Below are 21,691 nucleotides of genomic sequence, written 5' to 3'. Positions count from 1 at the left end.
TTGTTTTTTCATCAATGTACTTGTATGGGGTCTTATTTTTTGCTGGATAAGTTATAGTTTTCAATGCACCATTTTGGGAACATGTAATGATTGATTAAAGCCAGCTGTTTAGCTAAAAACCCTGTTGTGTACGTCAGTACAAAGGCGTATTAGTAGTCACTAAGGGGTTAAGACTGCATCTTCTAGAGGGGCACAGACTGTTAAGATATGCAGATCTTCTGTATATACAAGAATATATTCTCCGAAGTGCTTGTACTCATCCCACCAATATGGAAAAGCATATGTAAAGAACTCCTGACGGCCTCCGCAGAGGAGAGCATATTAGGAATGCAGGTGCCCTTGGGGGGATTTGTAGAACACACAACAATACAGAACAGAACCTGCTCCAGGTTCAAGGCCTTTCCTCTTGTCTTTTCCTAGTGAAGTGTCTCAGCAAATGTTAGGAGATTATCTTGTAATAAAGTGCTTAATTCTCCTTTAATCCCCTGTTTGGTATGACAACTGTACATTGAGGTTTTCATACAGTTTTTACTAAGGAAGAATCCAGCAGCCATTTAGGAAAATATCACCCAATTTTCAGCGTTCACATGGCTTCAATTATCGTTATGCCACAGATTTAACACGACTCACAAGCGACTATCATCGCCCTGGCCTTAAAACAGACTGACCCAGTTGCGCCAACTGGTTTACCATTAATGTTATTGGTCGTAGTGTACCATCCATTGCCCCAAAAGGCACAAAACCTTCTATAGTTTATTATGGAAGCATGCTGATATTTTTAGGCAGTTTATAGCCAAAAATTGTTTTCACTTCAAGCAGTGGGAGGTGTGTACAATTATGTTTGCTTTAGTAGAGAAAGATTAAAGGTGTCAGCAGGTGTGAACACTGCCTTAGTGAGTACAACCACAGATGTTGCTAACTACTCCTCCACAACATACAGTAGATCTTGTATGGAGGAAGCCATCTATTTTGTCTACTGCCCATCCTATATCATATTTTAGTTTGGAATACATAGCTGTCCACCAAGATTAACCCATCTTAAATGTATAAGAGAGAGTACTAGGAAAAAATATGTTTCCTCCAGGACCTCGCCAATATCAGTCTCACATTGTATGTCTCCTCCCGGAGGGCATGGCCGCTGCTCCATCAGCTTGGACCGTCCGGTGTCTCTCTCCTCCTGCCCGTTGGGTCTGGCTACCAGAGTAGCACACAGGCTGCAGCCTACTTTTTGTTGCTATGCTCCCGTCTACCCTTAGGGTGACTGTGTGCGATCTTTTGGGTCCTTAAATGACCTGTGTGTACACGCTTTAAGCTACAGCATATGGCAGACCTCCCTGGGGTATTTAAGGCACCTTGTCCAACTGTGCAATGGTGTCTGAGCAATAGATTTTCGTTCTTTAGTTTCCGGCAGAAGTGTGCTGTTTGTCGTTCATCTGCCCATGTACTGACTTCTGCCTGATTTCTGGATTTGTCCCTTCACTGCCCGACCTGGCCTTTGCCTGATCTTCATTATGGTCCTGAGCTGCTCAAATTGGTTGCATGAATCCTGCCTGTCCTGACTTCAGCCTGTCCTTGACTATGATGGTCCCCGAAGCCTTGGTGCTCTGCACCGGTGTCTCTTAACCGCCTGGGTTAGCAGTCACCTGAACAGAGGCTACTTTGAGAGGTAGCAGTGGAGTCAAACATACAAAGTATAGGAATTAAACGATAATGACCAGTGGGGCCACTTAGATAAAGTCCATAGGAGTAGCCCCAAGCCAAATCTAATATATATATATATATATATATATATATATATATATATAGTCAAGATAAGTGCCCTGTAGAGGCAGAGAACACTTTTCCGACCTGTCTGAAATGGATTGTCTTCATGATTTTTTATTTTTTTTTGAAGCTTCTCTCTTTTCCAGCAATCACACAAATGAGTGGCCATCTGTTTAATGCATTGACCTGCTGAGTAGTACTTTTGTTCTGGCACATAGAGGGATGGTTCTCATGTGGGGAACCCTGCTCTATCACGTCTGTGGCCTTGTCTGGTGTCAATATATCTTTCTAAAACTAGCATGATCTGTAATTGTGGCTCCATGCTGCCAACTTCTAGACTTGCTGTTCTCGGAGATAAAGGCCATGCCAGAACTGTCCTGTTGCTGCACTCCAGGTAATACATAAATAAGTTCTGAAAACTTTCATCTGACTCATATGGAGGAGGGAGAGGTGGGAAATGTTCCACTTTTTCCTGCGGTAAGGAAAGAAGACTAATCCTTGATTTAACACAGCCTCTTCTAACGCAGATCACTCTTTCTTCCTCGAGAAGATTTTACTAATCACGGTATTCATGATACTGGGGGAGCGGGGGGGGTCACCATATGTCCGCTCATCTTTACATACCATTTTCATATGCAGTAGGGAATTAAAGATAGCAGCGTTTTAATCTTAGTGCCTAATCTTCCAATTAAAAGCACAGTAATGTAATTTATGGAACCATCCCCCCAGTCAGAATCATACATTATCGTGCAGAGAATGGGTTGGTAGTAAACGTAGGAGAATTGATAATATATAAGGCTTCATCAAATGTAGTTGGAAAGAGATTTTAAGTTTTGCAAGCCCAATGTCTTTTCACCGCTTGAAATGTTATAGTCCATGATGGATTGTTGTGAATGGTAGGATATGGAATCACTAGGTCGTCATGCACCATAAATTTAATGTTTCATTCTTATAAAAGAAGGTACGTGCTTTTCTATGTCCAGTACTAAGGAACCATTGTAGGCCATGACGGATTATTCTGAATACAAGAACATGGACCATTTGATTTCCGTCCTAATACATTGTGCTTCAATATTTCTGGACTGACGTTATCCTTCTTGTAACATAAGGGTGTATGGCAGGGATGCTCAACCTGCGGCCCTTCAGCTGTTGCAAAACTACAACTCCCAGCATGACATAATAGCTGTAGGCTGTCCAGGCATTCTGGGAGTTGTAGTTTTGCAACAGCTGGAGGTTGGGCATCTCTGGTGTATGGGATCTTAAAGCTAACCTACATAACTATATAACCTGCATAATCCCATAGAAGGAATGCAGAAAGGGTTTGATTTTTGTCCCAGAAAGCACAGATATATATTTTATATATAGCTATCATGTGGCAGGGTGCCATTTGCTACCATGGCCATTTCTGTCTGGTATTCTTAGATGGAACATTGACCAGCCTTCGCTGTGTCCAGGACATCGTGCAACCAGTTCTATTGTCTTTTTTGACTGAGAAGAAATTGTGTTCCAACAAGATAATGCCCAGCCACACACCTCCCACGTGTCCAGAAGCTCCCCTGGATGGGGTGACATCTCCCATGTACAGCAGCCAACAACCACCGTGGCTGAATTATTGGTCAAAGTTGAAAGAGCTTCGAATGACAACAGGAGAATATCCAACATCTGTACGACCGCTACCATCCCAGAGTGGCAGCCTGTATCAACAAGGGAAGATGCCACTCAGTGTTAATGTGATCATTGACCAAGCACCAGCAGTTTATAATTTGTCAGTTCCAGCTCCATAGCATTACGTTTTACTATATATATATATATATATATATATATATATATATATAGTAAGAAGGTACAAGGAATTATCGTGGATGATAGGGATGTGTCACCGAGGTTTCTGGCCTCGGTGGAGTAAGAGCCGTTTTTTCAGTGTCAGCAGCAGTTGCTGTTTGACACCTTGATACTTAGTATGGCTGTAATAGCTGATCCGGGACGGCTCTTACTGGGAGTAGTCAAAGTGCTGGGTGGGTGACTACTCCCCATGTTCCAGGCTGGGTTTTGCCAGGCATAAAAACCAGCCAGCACTGCCAGGTGATGAGGATTACCTCTGTCTGACACGACAGTGGAGCTCAGGAGGTCTGAGTGCTGTTTTCTGAGGGCGGTGATGGAATCCGCGGCTTGAGCTGGGCTGGAGGGCTCAGACCCCTGTAAGGGAGAACAGGCTGCCTAACGCCTGCCTGTGAACTTGACAAGGCAGAACTTCCAACAGGGTGTGAAGTAACACCCAGGAGAAAAGGTTACTGTTTTATATATTAACTTTTCATGTGTGTGAACGATCACCAACCAACTTGCGTTTTTGTTTTGCTTTCACCTGTGAATAAACACTGATGTTTTGAACTAAGTACTTGTACTTTTCCTCTGTGCTGCACCCGCTAATCCTAACTACCAGAACGAATCCCCACAATATATAGTAATATCCCTATAGAAGACAGTGATTTGACTTGTTGTTTAGATAAACACAGACCACCCACTCACACGTACATCTTTTTAGAGATCCCCAAGTGGCTTTTTTTTCTATCATTTCCATACTACAGTAAGGATCTTTCCTTTTTGACATTTTTCAAATAAAAGCAAAGCAATTTGCATACAATTTATTCTCTTACTTAAGTGTTTTGCATTCCATGGCTGATTCCATTCTCATCACCGTTCCAGTATCCTACTCTCATATTTGCATGTAACTTCACAGTCTTGTGGTCATATTATCTCCTGTACTTAAAAGTGTTATATCACTGTATTATCACCTGTCATTAAGGGCTCATGCACACGACCGTATGCCCTCAGAGACATGCGGTCGGTGAGCGGGCCATATGTCCCGGAGCGGCATACATGGTGCGCACGGGAGCGCACAGAATCATAGGTTACTATGATGCTGTGCGCATTGGGCCGCCCGCGGGGCTATTGTCCCGCACTCATAATATCATAGTAACCTATAATGTGCACTCCCGTGTGCCCGCTGACGGACCGCATGTCTCGGAGGGCATACGATCGTGTGCATAAGCCCTAAAGGGATTTTCTAGGAATTTGATATTGATGACCTATCTTCAGGATAAGTTATCAATATCAAATTCCAGGATAACGCCTTTAATAAAACAATATCCCATTGCCATTTCTGCATTGATGAGGATGATGATGTTTTTTTTTCTGTTTTCTAGTTGATTACATTTTAAAGGATCCAGAAGAAAGAAACAGGCTGTTTATTGGCAACACCCCTCGTTCTTTTCCTCATCGGGTAATTCGTGCCCCTGTTCCTTGGCATTCGTCGTACAGTGATGCCCATAAGTGGAATGAGGATCACCTTTTCACTACGAACCCCATGATGTTGTCTTTACAAGACCTCTGGATTACTCAGTAAGAAATATCATTATTTGTCTTGAAGCTGCTTGACATGCTGCTTAAAAAAAAATTCTCCATGTATGCCCATTGACTAAACCAGTCAGTGGGCATACATGGGAGACAAGTGCTGCCATGTATTAGGCTCAGCCTGTCAGAAGACACAGAGTCCCTGTGACTCTATGCCACTAAGCTGTTATGGGTCTTGATATGGTGCCCTATGAAGGTGATTCTCCCTAGAATACTTCCATGATGGCCTCGGATGGAGCATCCGACAAGACCAAATAAATCTGACGCATTTCAGGGTACAGTAGAGCCTCTTAGAAGTCTAGGGGCACTGTAATATGGCTCAGATGGGAAATATGTCTCTGAGAAAGTTTGTTTTTGGGGGCGTAAATGCTGCCAAATACCCTCCAGATACACCTCCTGCTCATCAATGTATTTTACCTTTTTCCAATTGACTTCAGTGAAGAAAACAACTTAAAAAACACTTCAAAGAAGTAATACACCACTTCAAAAGTGTTTCATAAAACAGCTACCTATGTGCACTAGGGCAGGTATTTCAATAGGAAGTTGTTTGGTAGTGTTTGAACACGTATTACGCAGCATAAAATGCCAATTTTACATGACAAAAAACACAACGTTTCCTGGCCGTGTGAACGTAGCCTAAGCGGTGAGATATGTGTTTTTACTTAATGATCCTTAGGAGTTCTACACTTATCTTACCCAATAGAGAGCAATGAGGACACAGAGCAATTTACCGATACACTACCCATTCCTATAGAGTAGTTAGTATGGCATACCTAGAGGAGCAAGCGGTTGACACGTCTTGAATGTGATCTTCTGCCCCCTTGATCTCTTCACCGCTGCCCTCATACTGAGTATTTTATGTGCACAATATGCATGCTAGTTTTTTTTTTCTCAGGTCTATCAGTACAACCTATGATCTAAGGAATATGTATAGGTCATAGAGAAGGATCTCTCACTCTCTGGACCCCAGTCTATTAGCCAGTGGCGAGAGATGCTGCTAAGGGGACGTCCCAGGCTACAGAGCAGTGGATTATGTGGTCATTCATTCTCTTGAGTTGACATTATACACTATATAACAGATTCTCCCTGTGAATACAGCTGATTTATAGGTGTTTCAGCAGCCGTACTCCCATCATCAAATCTGTGTGCAAAAGGGAAAAATTTGGGCTGAAGGATGAGAACTACTTTAGTGACATTTTGGCAGATGCAGGTTGACAAAAAGACAGAAGTCCATTAAGGCTATACTCCTAACGTGTTGATCCAGAGGAAGGCAAGAAGAAACAATAAGGCAGATGCCAGTTGCCTCATATTAGAAGATAATCCTTTCCAGTGCCAACTATGGCAATCAGAAAAAAATCCCTGGATCAACGTCCAGAAATCTAGCACCCATAACTTATAATTTGATAATTCTCAAGAAAGACATCTATGTCCCACTGAACTTGAATCAGCCATCACAACATCTTGTGGCAAGAATAGGACAGGTTCTGTAATTTGCAGCCTGGCCCTTTTTTTTTTTTCTGCGGACCCGTAGAAGTAAATGGGTTCGTGTGTAATCCGCAAAAACTGTGGATTGGACAAGGACCAAAAATATGGTTGTGTGCATGAGGCCTTATCCCCCGTTATGTTGGTTAGGTCTCGTTCACATCTCTGTTAGGAGATCCAGCACAGAGGAGCCTGCTGGATCCTACACTTCACTGCCGGATCCCCATTGACTGCAGTGAGGCCCGTTGGTGGTCGAACTGCTTTCTGGAATAAATACTAGGTTTCGGCCAGAAAAAAAACAATGGTTTTTTGTCCGTCTGACAGCTGTCGTTTGCGCCTGGAACAGGCAGCTGGATCTCCTTAACGGAGATGTGGACGTAGCCTTACTTTGCAGAGCTTAGTTCCATCTACAGATATCTAAATTATGTTCTGTAAGCCCTATGCAAGGTTATTAAAAGGGTTGTCCAGGATTTTATCTTTTATCCTCAGGTTGTCATCACTATCAGATTGGTGGGGGTCTGACTCGCTGCACCCCTGCCAATCCGCTGTTCTGCAGTGGTCCCCCCAACAATGGAAGTCAGCGCTGGAACTACGTGGCTCTGTACATTCTGTAATGGATGGAACTTGTTAAAGCAGCACTGTTCCCATTCAATTCACTGACAGCAGCGCTGTAGTAACCTGCTACTGCACAATCGGATCCAGGCGATCAGATAGTGATGGCCTAGGATAGTCCAGTAATAGTAAAATCCTAGAGTACTCCTTCAATAAACATATTAAAAAGATACGGAACCCTGTGGCTCCCCCACTAGTGACTGTGACCCGATGTACTAATAGCTTCCCTCTGTTTCCTATCACCGAGCCAGCTGTTAACCCAGTTGCACATATTTTGCCCATCTAGTGCATATGCCAAACTCCCGTCCTCTCTTTTTTTAAATGGGCCCTTGCGTCTTTATGGTTAGGATGGTAAATACTAGGTGAGGTGCTGTTCCCGAAGTGACTGAAGTTACGTGAAAGCTTTTCTGTTTGGAAAATAAAAGCTGGGTCGTCACATCTGAGATTTTGTTGTTTGACCGATAGCGCTTCATCTCCAATCCTTTCATGCAGAATATAGAACCTTTCCTCCGTGTCTCCGTATTATATTCTAGGTTTGGCGACTTGAGATTCGTGCGGACAAAAGAGATGCTGTCTGGCAGCTTACCCCTGCTCCCTGCTGAATTTGAAGAACTGGTTCAGAAGCATTGCCTAGAAGCCCGCACTATATTGCGTAATAGGTAATTTAATTGTGCTTAAGTGTGGGCCGCTTTGATGGTGTCTATATCTATACAGCTAATGGCAGTTATTAGCCAGCAATTACATACAACACGGCTGAACTCTGAAGGCCGCTCATTACTCCTGGTCTTTGATCCTGCTGCTAACAGCGAAAGTAACCCATGCCACTTCATTCAAGGTGATTATAACCCATGTAGCGTACAGAAGTGTCACTTCTCAGTGTTAGTTACGTCGTGCACCTTAATGGAAGTACAATGGATTCTGAAGCCACTAACAAGTACAGGGAATGGAATTATATTTACATTGTTTGGAATAAGTATTTTTGCACGTGAACGTCACACACAGACTTGGGCAGCAGAGTAGACTTTCCTACACATAAAGCCTTGTATCTTAATACCCTGGTCAAGGTAGAGTGGCTTTCTGACACCCATACCCCGGCACCCAGAACCCACATATGGTATCCTTCTTTCCATAGCAGCCTGGCACAGGGATTTGTGTAACCGCCCAATGCATGATTTACAAGTAAGCTCTATCCAATAATAATAAGAAAATGACATGATGTATGTATCTGGTGGGCTGTGTGTGTGTCCGGAAAAGGTTCCTTCTCACAACCATTAATAAAAAAAAGACGTTGCCAGTTACATACTTATCATTAAAGAGTAACTAAACCTTTGTATTACATTTTAATATGATGTCCCTAATGCCCTAATAAAACTTTTTCTAATATACTTTATTAATTAAAGGGGTTATCTGAGACTAAAAAATGTCTCCCATATGCCCGGGCCCCTCACGCTGAATCTACTTACCTGGCTCCCTGCGCCGCTCCTCATCCCCGCACCGCCGCTGCTGCTTCTCCCCGTGTATGGATGAAAACATCCGGTGTCACAGCCAATGGCAGGCGGGGACGGGGACGAGCCTCCCTAGCATCACGGGTGACGCTATGATTTGTACCTATAACACTGGCTGACCTGTTACATGTGCGCTTGGCAGTTGAAGGCATCTGTGTTGGTCCCATATTCATATGTGCCCGCATTGCTGACAATATTAATTGCTTAATATATGCAAATTAGCCTCTAGGAGCAACGGGGGCGTTGTCATTACACCTAGAGGCTCTGCTCTCTCTCTGCAACTGCCGCACCCTCTCAACTTTGACAAGACCATCCATTATGACGTTTTCACTGCCCGGCTCTGTCAATCAAAGTGGAGAACCACCATGAGGCTGCGCAAAGTAATGCACAGATGGGTACGATCAAAAGGTAAGGCTAAAGCTAAGGCTCTGGGAAACCAAAGAAGTATCACATATAATGGTCTCCCCAATAGGGGTATGGTACACAAAGCACCACAGACGAAATGTAGTAAACCCAAAGTCGTAGCTAGCATACACGGATTAATATAGGAGTCACAATCAGCCCAATAAGGTGATATAATAATGAAAAATCACTTGGCTGGGATCAAAATAATAAAACTGGTATACGCCTAAGTGCAAGGGACCCAGCGTGGACACATACAGGGGTACCCCACACACAATCTAAAATCGTGCTAAATACAGAACGTACCTGAGGACATGGTGGCAAATTGAATGACAAGCCCTGGGCGCAAGACCTCAATCTCGCGCCCAGGGCTTGTCATTCAATTTGCCACCATGTCCTCAGGTACGTTCTGTATTTAGCACGATTTTAGATTGTGTGTGGGGTACCCCTGTATGTGTCCACGCTGGGTCCCTTGCACTTAGGCGTATACCAGTTTTATTATTTTTGATCCCAGCCAAGTGATTTTTCATTATTATATCACCTTATTGGGCTGATTGTGACTCCTATATTAATCCGTGTATGCTAGCTACGACTTTGGGTTTACTACATTTCGTCTGTGGTGCTTTGTGTACCATACCCCTATTGGGGAGACCATTATATGTGATACTTCTTTGGTTTCCCAGAGCCTTAGCTTTAGCCTTACCTTTTGATCGTACCCATCTGTGCATTACTTTGCGCAGCCTCATGGTGGTTCTTTTGATTTGACTCACCCTGTGCTTCTCCGTGTACTGTATTACATCCTGTTGTTCTCCATTTTTTATATTTTATAATAAATGACATCTTTTGATATAATACTCCACTTGTTTGGTTTTTAGTTTACTCTGGATGTGGTACAAGTGGTCACTATAGCGGTCTTAGTTGACAGAGCTGCCTTTTTGTAGGTTAATAATCAAAGTGGAGAGGGCACGGAAGTTGCATGGCGAGCAGAGCCTCTAGGTGTAACGGCAACGCCCCCATTGCTCCTAGAGGCTCATTTGCATACATTAAAACATCATGTTTCTCAGCAATGCGGGCACATATGAACATGGGACCAACACAGATGCCTTCAGCTGCCAAGCGCACATGCAACGGGTAATCCAGTTTCATGGGTACAAACCTGCTGACAGATGCCCTTTAATATATACCCGAGGGGGATGACAACTTTCCAAAAATGTGAACACAAGCCAACAGTATCTTCTCATAGCATACTACCAGGTCACAACCCTTCAGCCATATACCGTAAATAAATGACAGAGGCAACACATGCATAGTAATTATGTGGCTATGAACATGTAGAATACAGTTATGCGTTCATTTTCATGTATATGATTTTTTTATTTCCACTTTTGATCACGTTTTTTTTTCTGGTAATTGCAGATGGATACCACTTTGTGCTTCACTTTTTAAATCTGAGAAGGATAAGTGGATTCATTTAGTCCCTCAAAATGAGAACGACTCCACCATTCAGGTTCAAGAGTTTTTTGCTTGTATTTCCTCTCTGATGTCCCTGCAGCTGCGTGGGATGGTCATTAATTCACTTCAGGATTTGCTGGCTTTTTTCACAATACACAAGGTAATTAGGATAATGATGCACCTTGCTTTAAGCACCGCGGGTAAGCAGATGGGTACACTACCTCCAGATTCACGGTCAAGGTCACTCATCACTTCTTTATGTTCCTCTAGTCTTCATTATGCATTTCGAGCATCCTCTTTGCTCACTTCCCTGCAGCCGTAGGAGTTTATAAACCATAGAATATAATATACAGCATCTTTGGGCCATTAGCCTCACTGTTTAAGCAGTGACTGGATCAGAAAAAAGTGGGTAATACTAATAATTACATGATGTTGGTAGAAGAAAAGAACTTTCCTTACGGCGCTAATGGATATTTTTGCATCAGCCTAATTGGTGCCTGTTCATTCATTGAGTTACATCTTCTGCCTCTAATGGGTGCATAAAAGTGAGGCTAGTTATTGATTGGTGTTTTAGCCCAGTCTTACCATAAAGGGCATGTTGGAGGTGGTAGTTTTCATGCTGATTTTCTTGGTTCTTAGAAAGATAATTATATGATTAGCATATGAAACATTGCATTGTTTAGAAGTGATATACATGTAATTCCCAAAAGGTATTTCAAGGCCTTATATATGCCAGGGTAGCAGCCTTCAGGTTGTAGTGAGCTGTAATACGCCTTCGCAGGTACAGTCTGGCGATACTATAATTTCTACCCATTATATAAAATGCTTTTATGTCTTATCGAGACATGCATTGAAATATTTTAATATTCAAACTTAAAACAATAAGAAAAGAAAGAAAGAGTAATGCAAAATTAGATTTCTAAACAAAGGCATATTTTTTATTTTTTTGGGGGAGGGGGGGGGGGTCTTTGTGGCTTTCAGGGTATTTGCCCCTGGCACAAACAGGTAGAGATGTAGAGAAGCAAGTCTGCCTTCCCCCTCCCTCTCCTGCTTCTGTTTCTTTAAAGGGGTTATCCCATGTGCAAGGTAAAAAATGAAAATCATCAGACATCATATAGTACATGACTACCTCTGTCTAACAAACGTAAAGGCTATGTACACCTTTGGGGGCAATTTTTTTTCATTATTGCATTGTACTCACTTTGAGCTAAAAATCTTTTTTTAATTTGGTCTTTATTAAAAATATGGAGCTCTTTTCTCCGTAGAGGGCTGAGTTTCTCTAGTAGCAGGATCTGAATTGTCTCTGTGCTCCGTCAGCCAGCTCACTTGATGGGCTCCTTATCTCTGATCTCTGACCTTATAAACACTCATTTTAGCTCAGTTCTTATCTTAGTAATTTAGAGATAAGGTTTATTAGATGATGGGCACAAAGTTAAAGTAAAAAGGACAATTCTCACAGCTAGAAAAACAGTTAACCCTTTGTAGCAGAACTGCAGAATATTTTTTTGAAAAAATGATTTTTAGCCGAAATTGAGTAAAATGCAATCATAAAAAAAAAATACCTCTGGAGGTGTACATAGCCTTTATACCAGCCCTGTACCTCACATGGATTTATTGCTCCAAATGCTCATCTAGATTTATTTCAGAGGGTGTTGTGCTTTCTCAGGGTGTGTCCTAGACAGTGAATTTAGAGAAAGGGCAAACAGCAGGTGGCGCTATAGAAAGATTTAGGTGAATGCAGGGTTTTGCCTGTTCTTTATTTTGTGTTATAAAATGCTTAGCCTTTACATTCAGGGTGAAAATACAAATCAACTGCTGCTCTGCCGAGCTCTAAACATGTAATTTTCCCTGACTATAAAAGTGGCTTTCTTCCAATTACTCAAGCAAAATACGTTAACATGTGTAACCTCACACCAGGAGTAAATGTCCACTTTGAGCATAGCAATCACAGTAACAGTCCCCCCAGATGGCTGTCCCTCTCTAGTGCACACCATCACGTTACATTTCATGGAGGCGACAAACTTAAAGGGGTTGTGCAGCCTGTTTGCATTGATGACCTATCCTCAGGCTAGGTCATCAATATCTAATTGGTGGGGGGGTCCATGTGAGCGCTACTTGCTGTTCATTACACTGCCGGGCATCTCGGATGTACGGTGTAATTACAAGTACTCACTCCATTCACTTGAATGGAGCAAGTATTTGCAATTACACTATACCACCGCTACAAGGGAGACAACGCGTTGTGTGATGAAGAGGAGGTAGCGCTCACATGGAGCGCCGCCTCCTCTTCAGACTTCTTAACAGCTGGGGTGCCAGTTGTCAGACTCCAGTATAAAACCCCTGCACTACCCCTTTAATTCTAGGTGTGTGTTTACTTAGGGGGCGCCTCACTAAATCTTTGTTGTAGGTGATCAAATGCCTAGCTACCTCTCTGTCCCAAATAGAGCCGTATAAGAAATAATTGTAAAGGTAAAGGGTAAAATAGATTTAGCTAAATCCATAAGCAAGATAGTGACCCAAGCGTGAAGGAACATCTACATAGATGTTTTTTAAGCAAGATAGTGACCCAAGCGTGAAGGAACATCGACATATCATAAATGATAATGCCCCAAAGTTGCCAATTCAGAGTCTATATATCAGTCCAGTAGAAAATATTTGGATGGGTCCAAAGGAAAACGAAGCAGTCAGCTGAATGATGTAATTCATACCCTATCCTTCTGCCAGGTTTAGGGGAATGGGGGTCATTTATTCATCAACTGAATTCTGCATCTTCCACTATGCAGAGAAATAGCTTCTGCAGCCACCATTTTATTTGACTAATCTCTTTTTCAGTAGATGTGTTGTCCTTATATAAAAAAATAGTATATGTTATGCGTCCTCTGTTCTCTTCCATAAAAAAACACATAACCGCTGAAGATCCAGTTCACCGTGTTCAGTGATCCTTAAAATTATTTATGGAGAATTGCATTCACCGAGAGGAACTGAGATAACAGAGAAAGAGCATTTATATGTATTTGTCTGAACCCTAACATAGGTCTGATAAGCCGATTACAACACAAACGCTCCTGTAATGGTATAATGAAAGTGTATTACAGACTGTTTACCAGATACGTTGTTTAAAGGGGTTGTCCCCTCTGGACAGTTCTGGCATATTGCAGGAGCGTACACAGATCTCATGGAGCCCCATATAAAACCTTAGTATGGGTTTCCCAGTACACGTCCGTCAATCACTCCCATGCAATGCAGAATTCAAAGCTCCACATCCCAGATTTCCAATGAATTTATGTTTTTTTATTAAATGGAAAGAAATTTTATAAAATTTTTTTATTAAAAGGTGGCCTCACCCACTTTATCCAACTTCTTTGTCAGAACAAGTAGAACAGGTGCTTCATAAATATCTGATTTATGAAGCACCTATCTCTAGAAAGGGGCACTGCTGTGAATTATGAGAATGCAGAGCATGTACGGTGTCCTCTGCATTCTCTGCGGTGGATTTTCTGCCTTATAACAGTGAATGGAGAAAACATTGCGCATTCGCAGCCCCCCTCCATTCACCACTATGGGGCTTCCAGAAATAGGGAAGACAGCACTTGCCTATTTTTGGAAGTCACATAGCAGTCAATGGAGAAGGATTTGCATACGTGGCTTGCTCTCCATTCACAGTGGGACCCAGGAGATAAGAGCAGGTTCTGGAGGTAAGACCCACACTAATCGGACATTTATGGCATATCCTATTGATATGCCATCAATGACCAGATGGAACAACCCTTTTAATGCTATATTTACTCAAAGTCAATTTCTTAATACATTACTATACCTATAACAGTAAACCCCATGACTGGCAAAGTGAATAACATTGATTATCTTTTGACAATGGCTCTTCCCAAGGTATAAGATTTATTAGGCATCAAGTGAACAGTCCGTTCTTGAAGCTGATGTGTTGGAAGCAGGAGAAATGAGCAAACGTAAGGATCTAAGCAGCTTTGACCAAAGCCAAATTGTGATGGCTGGACAACTGGGTCAGAGGGTCTCCACATGCCAGGTCTTGTGGTGTGTTCCCTGCATGCAACAGTTAGTACCTACCAGAAGTGGTCTAAGACAGCCTGTGAACCAGCATTGGGGTCACAGGTGCCCAAGGCTCACTGATGCACATGACCATCAGATATTAGCTAGTCTAGTCCCACACGAGAGCTACTGTAGCACACGTTGCTGAATGTGTCAGAACACACAATGCGTCACAGCTTGCTGTGAATGGGGCTGTGAACAGTTAAGGTGCATATTCTGAAATCATGTCCAGGGTTATAAGGACCTACAATGGGCACGTGATCTTCTGGTGGTCTGGTAGATGAATGACATTTTCTTTTACATCAAGATGCCAAGATGCTCTGTAAGAAAAATAAAAGGCTGGTGGAGCCGGTGTGATGCTTCGGGCAGTAAGTGTACAAAATAACTTACTTCTACCGAATGCAGGGCATATAACTCTAGTATGGAGCCTTAATTCTGCATTTACACTATCCATCCATTCCCGCGAGCGGTTCTTCTTGACATTCTGCCCATGTAAATGTGCCGCCGATCACGCTCGTTCATCGAGTGATCCTGTTGTTCATGCCGGCACCACCAATCATAGTTTCTGGGCAGCAGATGGTGTGGTCTAAACAGCGATCTGCTGCTCAGAAACCATGAATCTATAAAAGGATGAGGGGTCCTCATACAGTGAAGGAGATCGCTGCATGTAAATGAAGCAATCTCCTTCACTGAGCGAGCAGCCGACTGTCAAGAAGGAACGCTTCCTTCCCGACAGGCAGCTGCAGAGTCGGCCCGTCTAAATCCACCTTAAGCGTGGAGAACTAAAGCTGGATTAACGCGGCTTGATATTCCAGCCGATTATCAGAAATGAACGTTCCTACAAATGCTCGTTCCCCATAATCTGCTCATCTAAAGGTGTCGCAGATCACCCAAAGAACGAGCAAAACGCTTGTTCATCAGGTGAAATAATCGGCGGTGCGGACACCTCACATCAGTTTCTGGGCAGCGGATTGTGCTGTCCCCATGATTTTGTATGGGGACAAGCCATAGCAGCATACATCCTTATACTGTGGAGGTGATCGCTTCATGTAAATACAGAGCCTTACCTCCAATTAACGAGCAGCCAATTCTGAGGAAGGTAAGCTTTCTTCCCGACAATCGGCTTCTCCTCGCACCTTAACTATGGTGTTATTCATGTAGGGAGATAGTGGAAGGTACCACAGGAGGGTAGTTATACTAAAGGTTAAAGACATATATTGAAGCAACTAATCCACACAGCAAACTGGCATCTATGAACAAATCTAGGCTGAACAGAAAGTCTTTAGTCCATGGAGTCCAAACAGGAGCATTGTCTTAAAGGAGAGGCCTGACTGGTCAAAGGAGGATGACGAGACTATCAAGTCCTCTGGGTAGCCTGGAAAGATTGAGCGGCAAGGCCATCCATTAGAGGACACCATGTAGGCATATCCATGGGAGCAATTCCAGGGCCTTGCAGAAGTGAGAAAGGCCAGTAGAGTCCCTGATTGAGATTTGTATGCATCGATTAGTCTCATCAACTTAAGTTCTTCACCTGTGAGCTACTATCCGCCGCTGCTTGATTGACAGGGGTGGACATCTCACCTGCTGCTGCTCCGAGGGACCTCGCAAGCGTAGAGGCTCTGCTTCCCCATTTGCTGCTACCTGGAACTGTAGAGGCGCCTGCACAGTTTCTGCCCTGTTATGGATTGCACTGGGCTCTCCTAGGGGATCTGTAGTGTAGTGACATCCAGTATTTAGAAGGCAAGTACATAAAGTACATCTTGTACCATTTTCTTCTTTTCTGACTTTTTAGGAGTCAGAAATGCATTGATATTAGGCTTGGTGAACTATATTTTCATACCTCATCCATAGACTATGATAGCGAAGATATATGTAAATAAGAAGTCCCATTTTTACCCAGTCAGGTTGCTCGGGGTCTTTTGAAGCCGCCAATTTCCACTTCCTAAAATCAGTTCTGCAGCTGTAGCCATGGTTGTATTTTTAGGGTTATTTTATAAATTACCCATTGAGCATCTCAGGTTTTCTACACACTGTCACTAAACTAAGCTGCTGCTGGATTTATTGAGCTGGGTGTCCTACTTTGAGGATTGGGGACTCGCATTATCACATATAGCTCATCTTATTTGTTTCGGTTAAATGTCCAAAATTCAATCGCATTGGTTAATTAATGGGAAGCTTCATTTGAGTTTCGAAGTAATTCACTTCTTTTGTTGTCAGCTGGAAAAGAAATCCGCTTGTAGTCATCTTGGCATTGAGTTGGCGACCACTGCGCAGTACTCCAAGGAGCGCTGAATCTGCCTCTCGGCTTAGCGGTTTCCTTGTCACGCTGATAGAATAGCTTCTTTTAATTCCCAGTACAGATAGATTTCTGTAAAACTTGCATTCATTGACTGGTGACGTGCGGACTATTGTATTTCTCCAAAAGTAAAATGAAAAATGTTTTCATAAATTCAGTTTCACATGAAGAACAGAAGTAAGTCATGAAGGAATCCATCTATTGCTACAAGAAAGTATTAGATGCAATTATCCGTTTTTCTAGGTGCTTATATTTTGTAGGCACATATTTTATAATTATCGTTTTATATCTTTAAAGCAATTTTAGTCTGAGGAAATTTCTCCTACCGGCAATGTATAGCCTTGTTCAGTATTGAAGTAGCTATATTTTTGCCCATAGAGGGCAGTATTAGGGCTCATGCTTGCAAACGTATTTTGTTTCCCTTACCGTTACGTTTTTTTTTGCGACTCGTATGTGGAACCATTCACTTCAATGGGTTCGCAAGAAAGCGGAAATGACTCAATGTGCATTCCATTTCCGTATGTCCGCATGGCCGTTCCGCAAAAAAGATAGAACATGACCTTTTCTTGTGTGTTTTTCAGACAGGGATAGGCAATGTTACAATGGATCTGCAAAAAAAACAAAACAAAAAAAAAACGGATGCAAAACGAATGTCACACGGACAGTATGCATATTTTTTGCGGAATCCGTGTTTCTTCGGACCACAAAATCCATACAGTTGTGTGCATGAGCCCTTACATTGGAAATACAAATGCAGTTCTTGATGCAGGAAGGAAAAGTATAACGTCTTCTTTATATATTTTTATATGTTATTCCTTTTGGCAAAGTATGAAAAACATTTGGTTATTACCACTAGAGATGAGCGAATTTCCGCTTATGAAATTCGTTTGCGATTCCTTTACTGGTAAAAGCAGAATTGCGTTATGGATTCTGTTACCATGGACCATAACGCAATTCTATGACGGAATGCATAACGGAATGCCTTTAGAAGCATTGCGTTATTCATTGCGTCATAATAGAAGTCTATGGGCTGCAAAACGGATCCGTCCCGTTTCCATTGTGCACTTGTCATTGGGATATCTCACTATACTACATTAGTGTCTTCCCACGTGTCCTCTGTTTTTTTTTATGCCAAAACAAGGAGTAGATTAACCGATTCATTACCGGAGTGTTTAACCCCTTCCTTACCAGGCCAATTTTTCTGTTTTAACTGCAAATAACGAATTCCTTTCTGAGCCAGCCTATATATATTTGATATTATTTTTCACGGGGCACTGTGACCGATCTAATAAAAAATTAAAAAAATTAAGGAAAAACTGTGAAAATTATGAAAAATATACCGTATATTTTTCCTTTCTCATCATTTGTTTAACTGTTACAAAAGATTTCAAGACAAAACCTTTCTACATTTTTTAAGAAAGCAAAAAGGAAAAAATAAGTGTGCGTTTGTATCCCTTACCCATAGTCTGCTATGCTATTGCTAAAACTAGTAACCGTAGCGGATGCTCTCACACCACAAGAGCATTCCCCACGCAGGGAGACCAATTTACCTGGTCTCCGGGCTCATTACTGTGACCACGTCTGTCTAATGACTGCGCGGTCACAACGATCTGCACCTCTACAAGCCACCGGCAGATTGCAGTGTAACCCAACGCGTTTATATGTCAGGTTGCGGTTAAGAGCTTACTGCAAAGGTGTATATAGTAGTGCGGCGGCAAGCAAAAGGTTAAAAATGGAGCTGTGTCGTTCCTATATGCTTGCCCTCCCTTTGTGATCCACTTCTAGCATTGGCTTTCAAAACTGCATCGAAATAGCAGGTAAAAAAACATCATAAGGCCACATTCACATGACTGTATTTTCGGCCCACATCCGATTAACATTTTTTGCGAATCGCACGTGGACCCATTCATTTATATGTGGCAAAAAAAAAAATTTGCACAGCTTTCCGCATCCGTGCGTCCGTGCCACAAATGACAGAACATGTCCTATTATTGTGGACAAGAATAGGCAGTTCTGTAATAGGGCCCTGGAAAGTGCGGGACGCACGCGGCTGGTATCCATGTTTTGCAGGTCCGCTGTCTGCGGATACGACAATGTGAATGTACCCTTGGACTGTATACGGACACACCCTTGACAAGGAGAGTAGTAACACTCAGTTGTCAGTTTATGTATTTCCAAGAGCTATAATTGAGGAACGACACAATGTAGGAGAGCTGGAAGGTCCCTGTCAACATTTAGATATGGTTTTGAATCCAGTGACAGGTTTCAGTAATATTATCCCTGGTGCCACAAGATTATAGTATTTAGAGCAGTCACCAGCTGGGAAACCATATGCAAGCTGGTTGGGGAACGCTGCCCTACGGCATTATGGGAGCGAGCATAAATTATTACTAATGTCTTCATCCTTTATCTTGGTTTATCCTAGATATATTACTACGTTACTGTCGGTATATAACCTTCCTGTTGTGCTTTCCCCAGGATGGCAATGATTTTGGAGAGATGTACGACGAGATGAAATTCTTCACGCCACAAGTTCTCATAATCAAGCTTAAGGTTGAAGAACCAAAAATCGCCTTTGAGCCCGTTCTGGAGGAGTGCTGGAGCCTAATAAAACGCTGCTTCCAAGAGATTATCAGGAGCGCAGAAGGACTTCCTAAAGTATGTGGTGTAGAGAAATGCCTGCTCCGGGGGTGCGGGGAGCCGGTTTACCTTCTGACCCCATGAATGATGATTAGAAATAATGCTTTATGAAAGTGGTATCTCATCATCTCACCCACTATATAGACAGTAGGGGCCAGTTCACACAGAGTTTTTGGCACTGATTTTGGAGCGATTCCTCCTCAAAATCATCTCCAAATAACGACTCAAAACAGCCTCCCATTCATTTCAGTGGGAAGCGGCACTTGCTTTTTTTTTTTCACATGGCAAAAAAAGTGTGGAAAACAGAAGCAGAATCTGTGCTGATTCTCTAATTGAAATGAATGGGAAGCATAAAAAAACAGCTTCATGTGTCCATGTGTTTTTTTGTACGTTTTCTGCTTGTTTTTTGGCGCGGATCCGCACTATGTGCTTTCCGCATCCGCATTTCTGGAGCTCGGCCCTGATCTTCCGGTCCGCATAATTTCTATGGGGGTGCCGCGGCCGGGTGTATTGCGGATCCGCAATACACTTCAGACATGAGAATGGACCCTAAAGGTTCTGGGATGATCCTGAGGGTTTTAGCTATTGTGTATAGGGGTCTCTTATCTTGACAGCAGATGTTGGTAGGGCCGTTGTATTCCACATGACTGATCCTTCAGTTCTCATTGGGGATAAGCCATCTACAGAGGTGGCCAGCAGCAGCTTCCTCCTCTCTTCTCATGAGCTGAGCATGCATGTGTATCAATCCTCTCTGACATTGGTGACTGTTTTCTCACAGCATTAAGCTGCTGGCAGACTACTACCCAGGCAATGTCACTGTTAAAGGGGTTAAGCAAGGAATTTGATAGTGATGGCCTATCCTCAGGACAGGCCACCAATATCAGATTGGTCCTGGAACCCCTGCCAATCACCTGTTCTAAGAGGCCACAGCACTCCGTGAGCCTTTTCCTAGTCCAGTGACATCACCATACATCTCACGTTGGCTAGGAGCAGCTCAGCCCCATTCAAGGTATTGAGACTGAGCTGCAATACCAAGAACAGCCACTATCCAATGTATGGCGCTGTGCTTAGTAAGCTATGAAGAAACCACAGAGCTCACCTCTTCAAACAGATGATCGGCGGGGTGCCGGGAGTGAACTGTGTGATATCATGCTGTGCTAGATACTCGCCACATCAAGGGACGTGCAAGGCTCTTCATTCAATCACTTAAATAAAGATCTGATCTTCACTTTACAGGTTGAAGTTGAGCTTTTTCCAGATCTTCAAACAGAGAACCTCACCCTCCTCTCTGTAAAACAGGAGGAATCCTTAGTGTGCGACTTCATCAACAAGACCAGGGACATCTTTACCCTGAACACAGTCGGCCCACAAAAGTACATATCACTCTGCAGCTTCATCTATGTATCTATCTATCTATCTATCTATCCCAAATCTATCTATCTATCTATCTATTATATCTATCTATTATATCTATCTATCTATCTATTATATCTATCTATCTATCTATTATATCTATCTATCTATCTATTATATCTATCTATCTATCTATTATATCTGTCTATCTATCTATCTATCTATCTATCTATCTATCTATCCCAAATCTATCTATCTATCTATCTATTATATCTATCTATCTATTATATCTGTCTATCTGTCTATCTATCTATCTATCTATCTATCTATCTATCTATCTATCTATCTATCCCAAATCTATCTATCTATCTATCTATCTATATCTATCTATCTATCTATTATATCTGTCTGTCTATCTGTCTGTCTATCTATCGATCTATCTATCTCATATCTATCTATAGTTAGATGTAATGCATTGTATCTTCAACTTTACATACTGATGGATATTTCATGAGAAACTACTTTTCCGCAGTGCTGTGCAGCTTCTAAGGCTTTCCGGCTTCCTCTTCCCTTAGGTACCTAAATGTTTATAAAAAATACAGCGATCTTTTGAACAAGAAAGCGCAGCAAGATATTATGGGATTCCTTAAGGAGGAACATTCACTCCAGGCCTTCACTAAGGTAATGAGAAATAAAAGGATCCTGTGTG

At 42.4% G+C, this 21,691-nt stretch overlaps 1 protein-coding gene across 1 annotated transcript in view; it reads left to right on the top strand.

Moving 5' to 3' along the window:
- Positions 1 to 21,691, top strand: part of DNAH3 (dynein axonemal heavy chain 3) — a 373,397-nt gene that overhangs the window by 101,770 nt on the left and 249,936 nt on the right. Inside the window, exons 14-19 of the mRNA XM_044304498.1 lie at positions 4,968 to 5,163; positions 7,803 to 7,928; positions 10,593 to 10,788; positions 19,468 to 19,647; positions 20,866 to 21,002; positions 21,558 to 21,663. Coding sequence (XP_044160433.1) covers positions 4,968 to 5,163; positions 7,803 to 7,928; positions 10,593 to 10,788; positions 19,468 to 19,647; positions 20,866 to 21,002; positions 21,558 to 21,663 — 941 coding nt within the window. The remainder of the gene's footprint in view (positions 1 to 4,967; positions 5,164 to 7,802; positions 7,929 to 10,592; positions 10,789 to 19,467; positions 19,648 to 20,865; positions 21,003 to 21,557; positions 21,664 to 21,691) is intronic.

This window comes from Bufo gargarizans, chromosome 8 (assembly GCF_014858855.1).
Source record: "Bufo gargarizans isolate SCDJY-AF-19 chromosome 8, ASM1485885v1, whole genome shotgun sequence".
NCBI lineage: Eukaryota > Metazoa > Chordata > Amphibia > Anura > Bufonidae > Bufo > Bufo gargarizans.
Note: the sequence above shows the minus strand (reverse complement) of the source record. Positions and strands in the feature narration are given on the sequence as shown.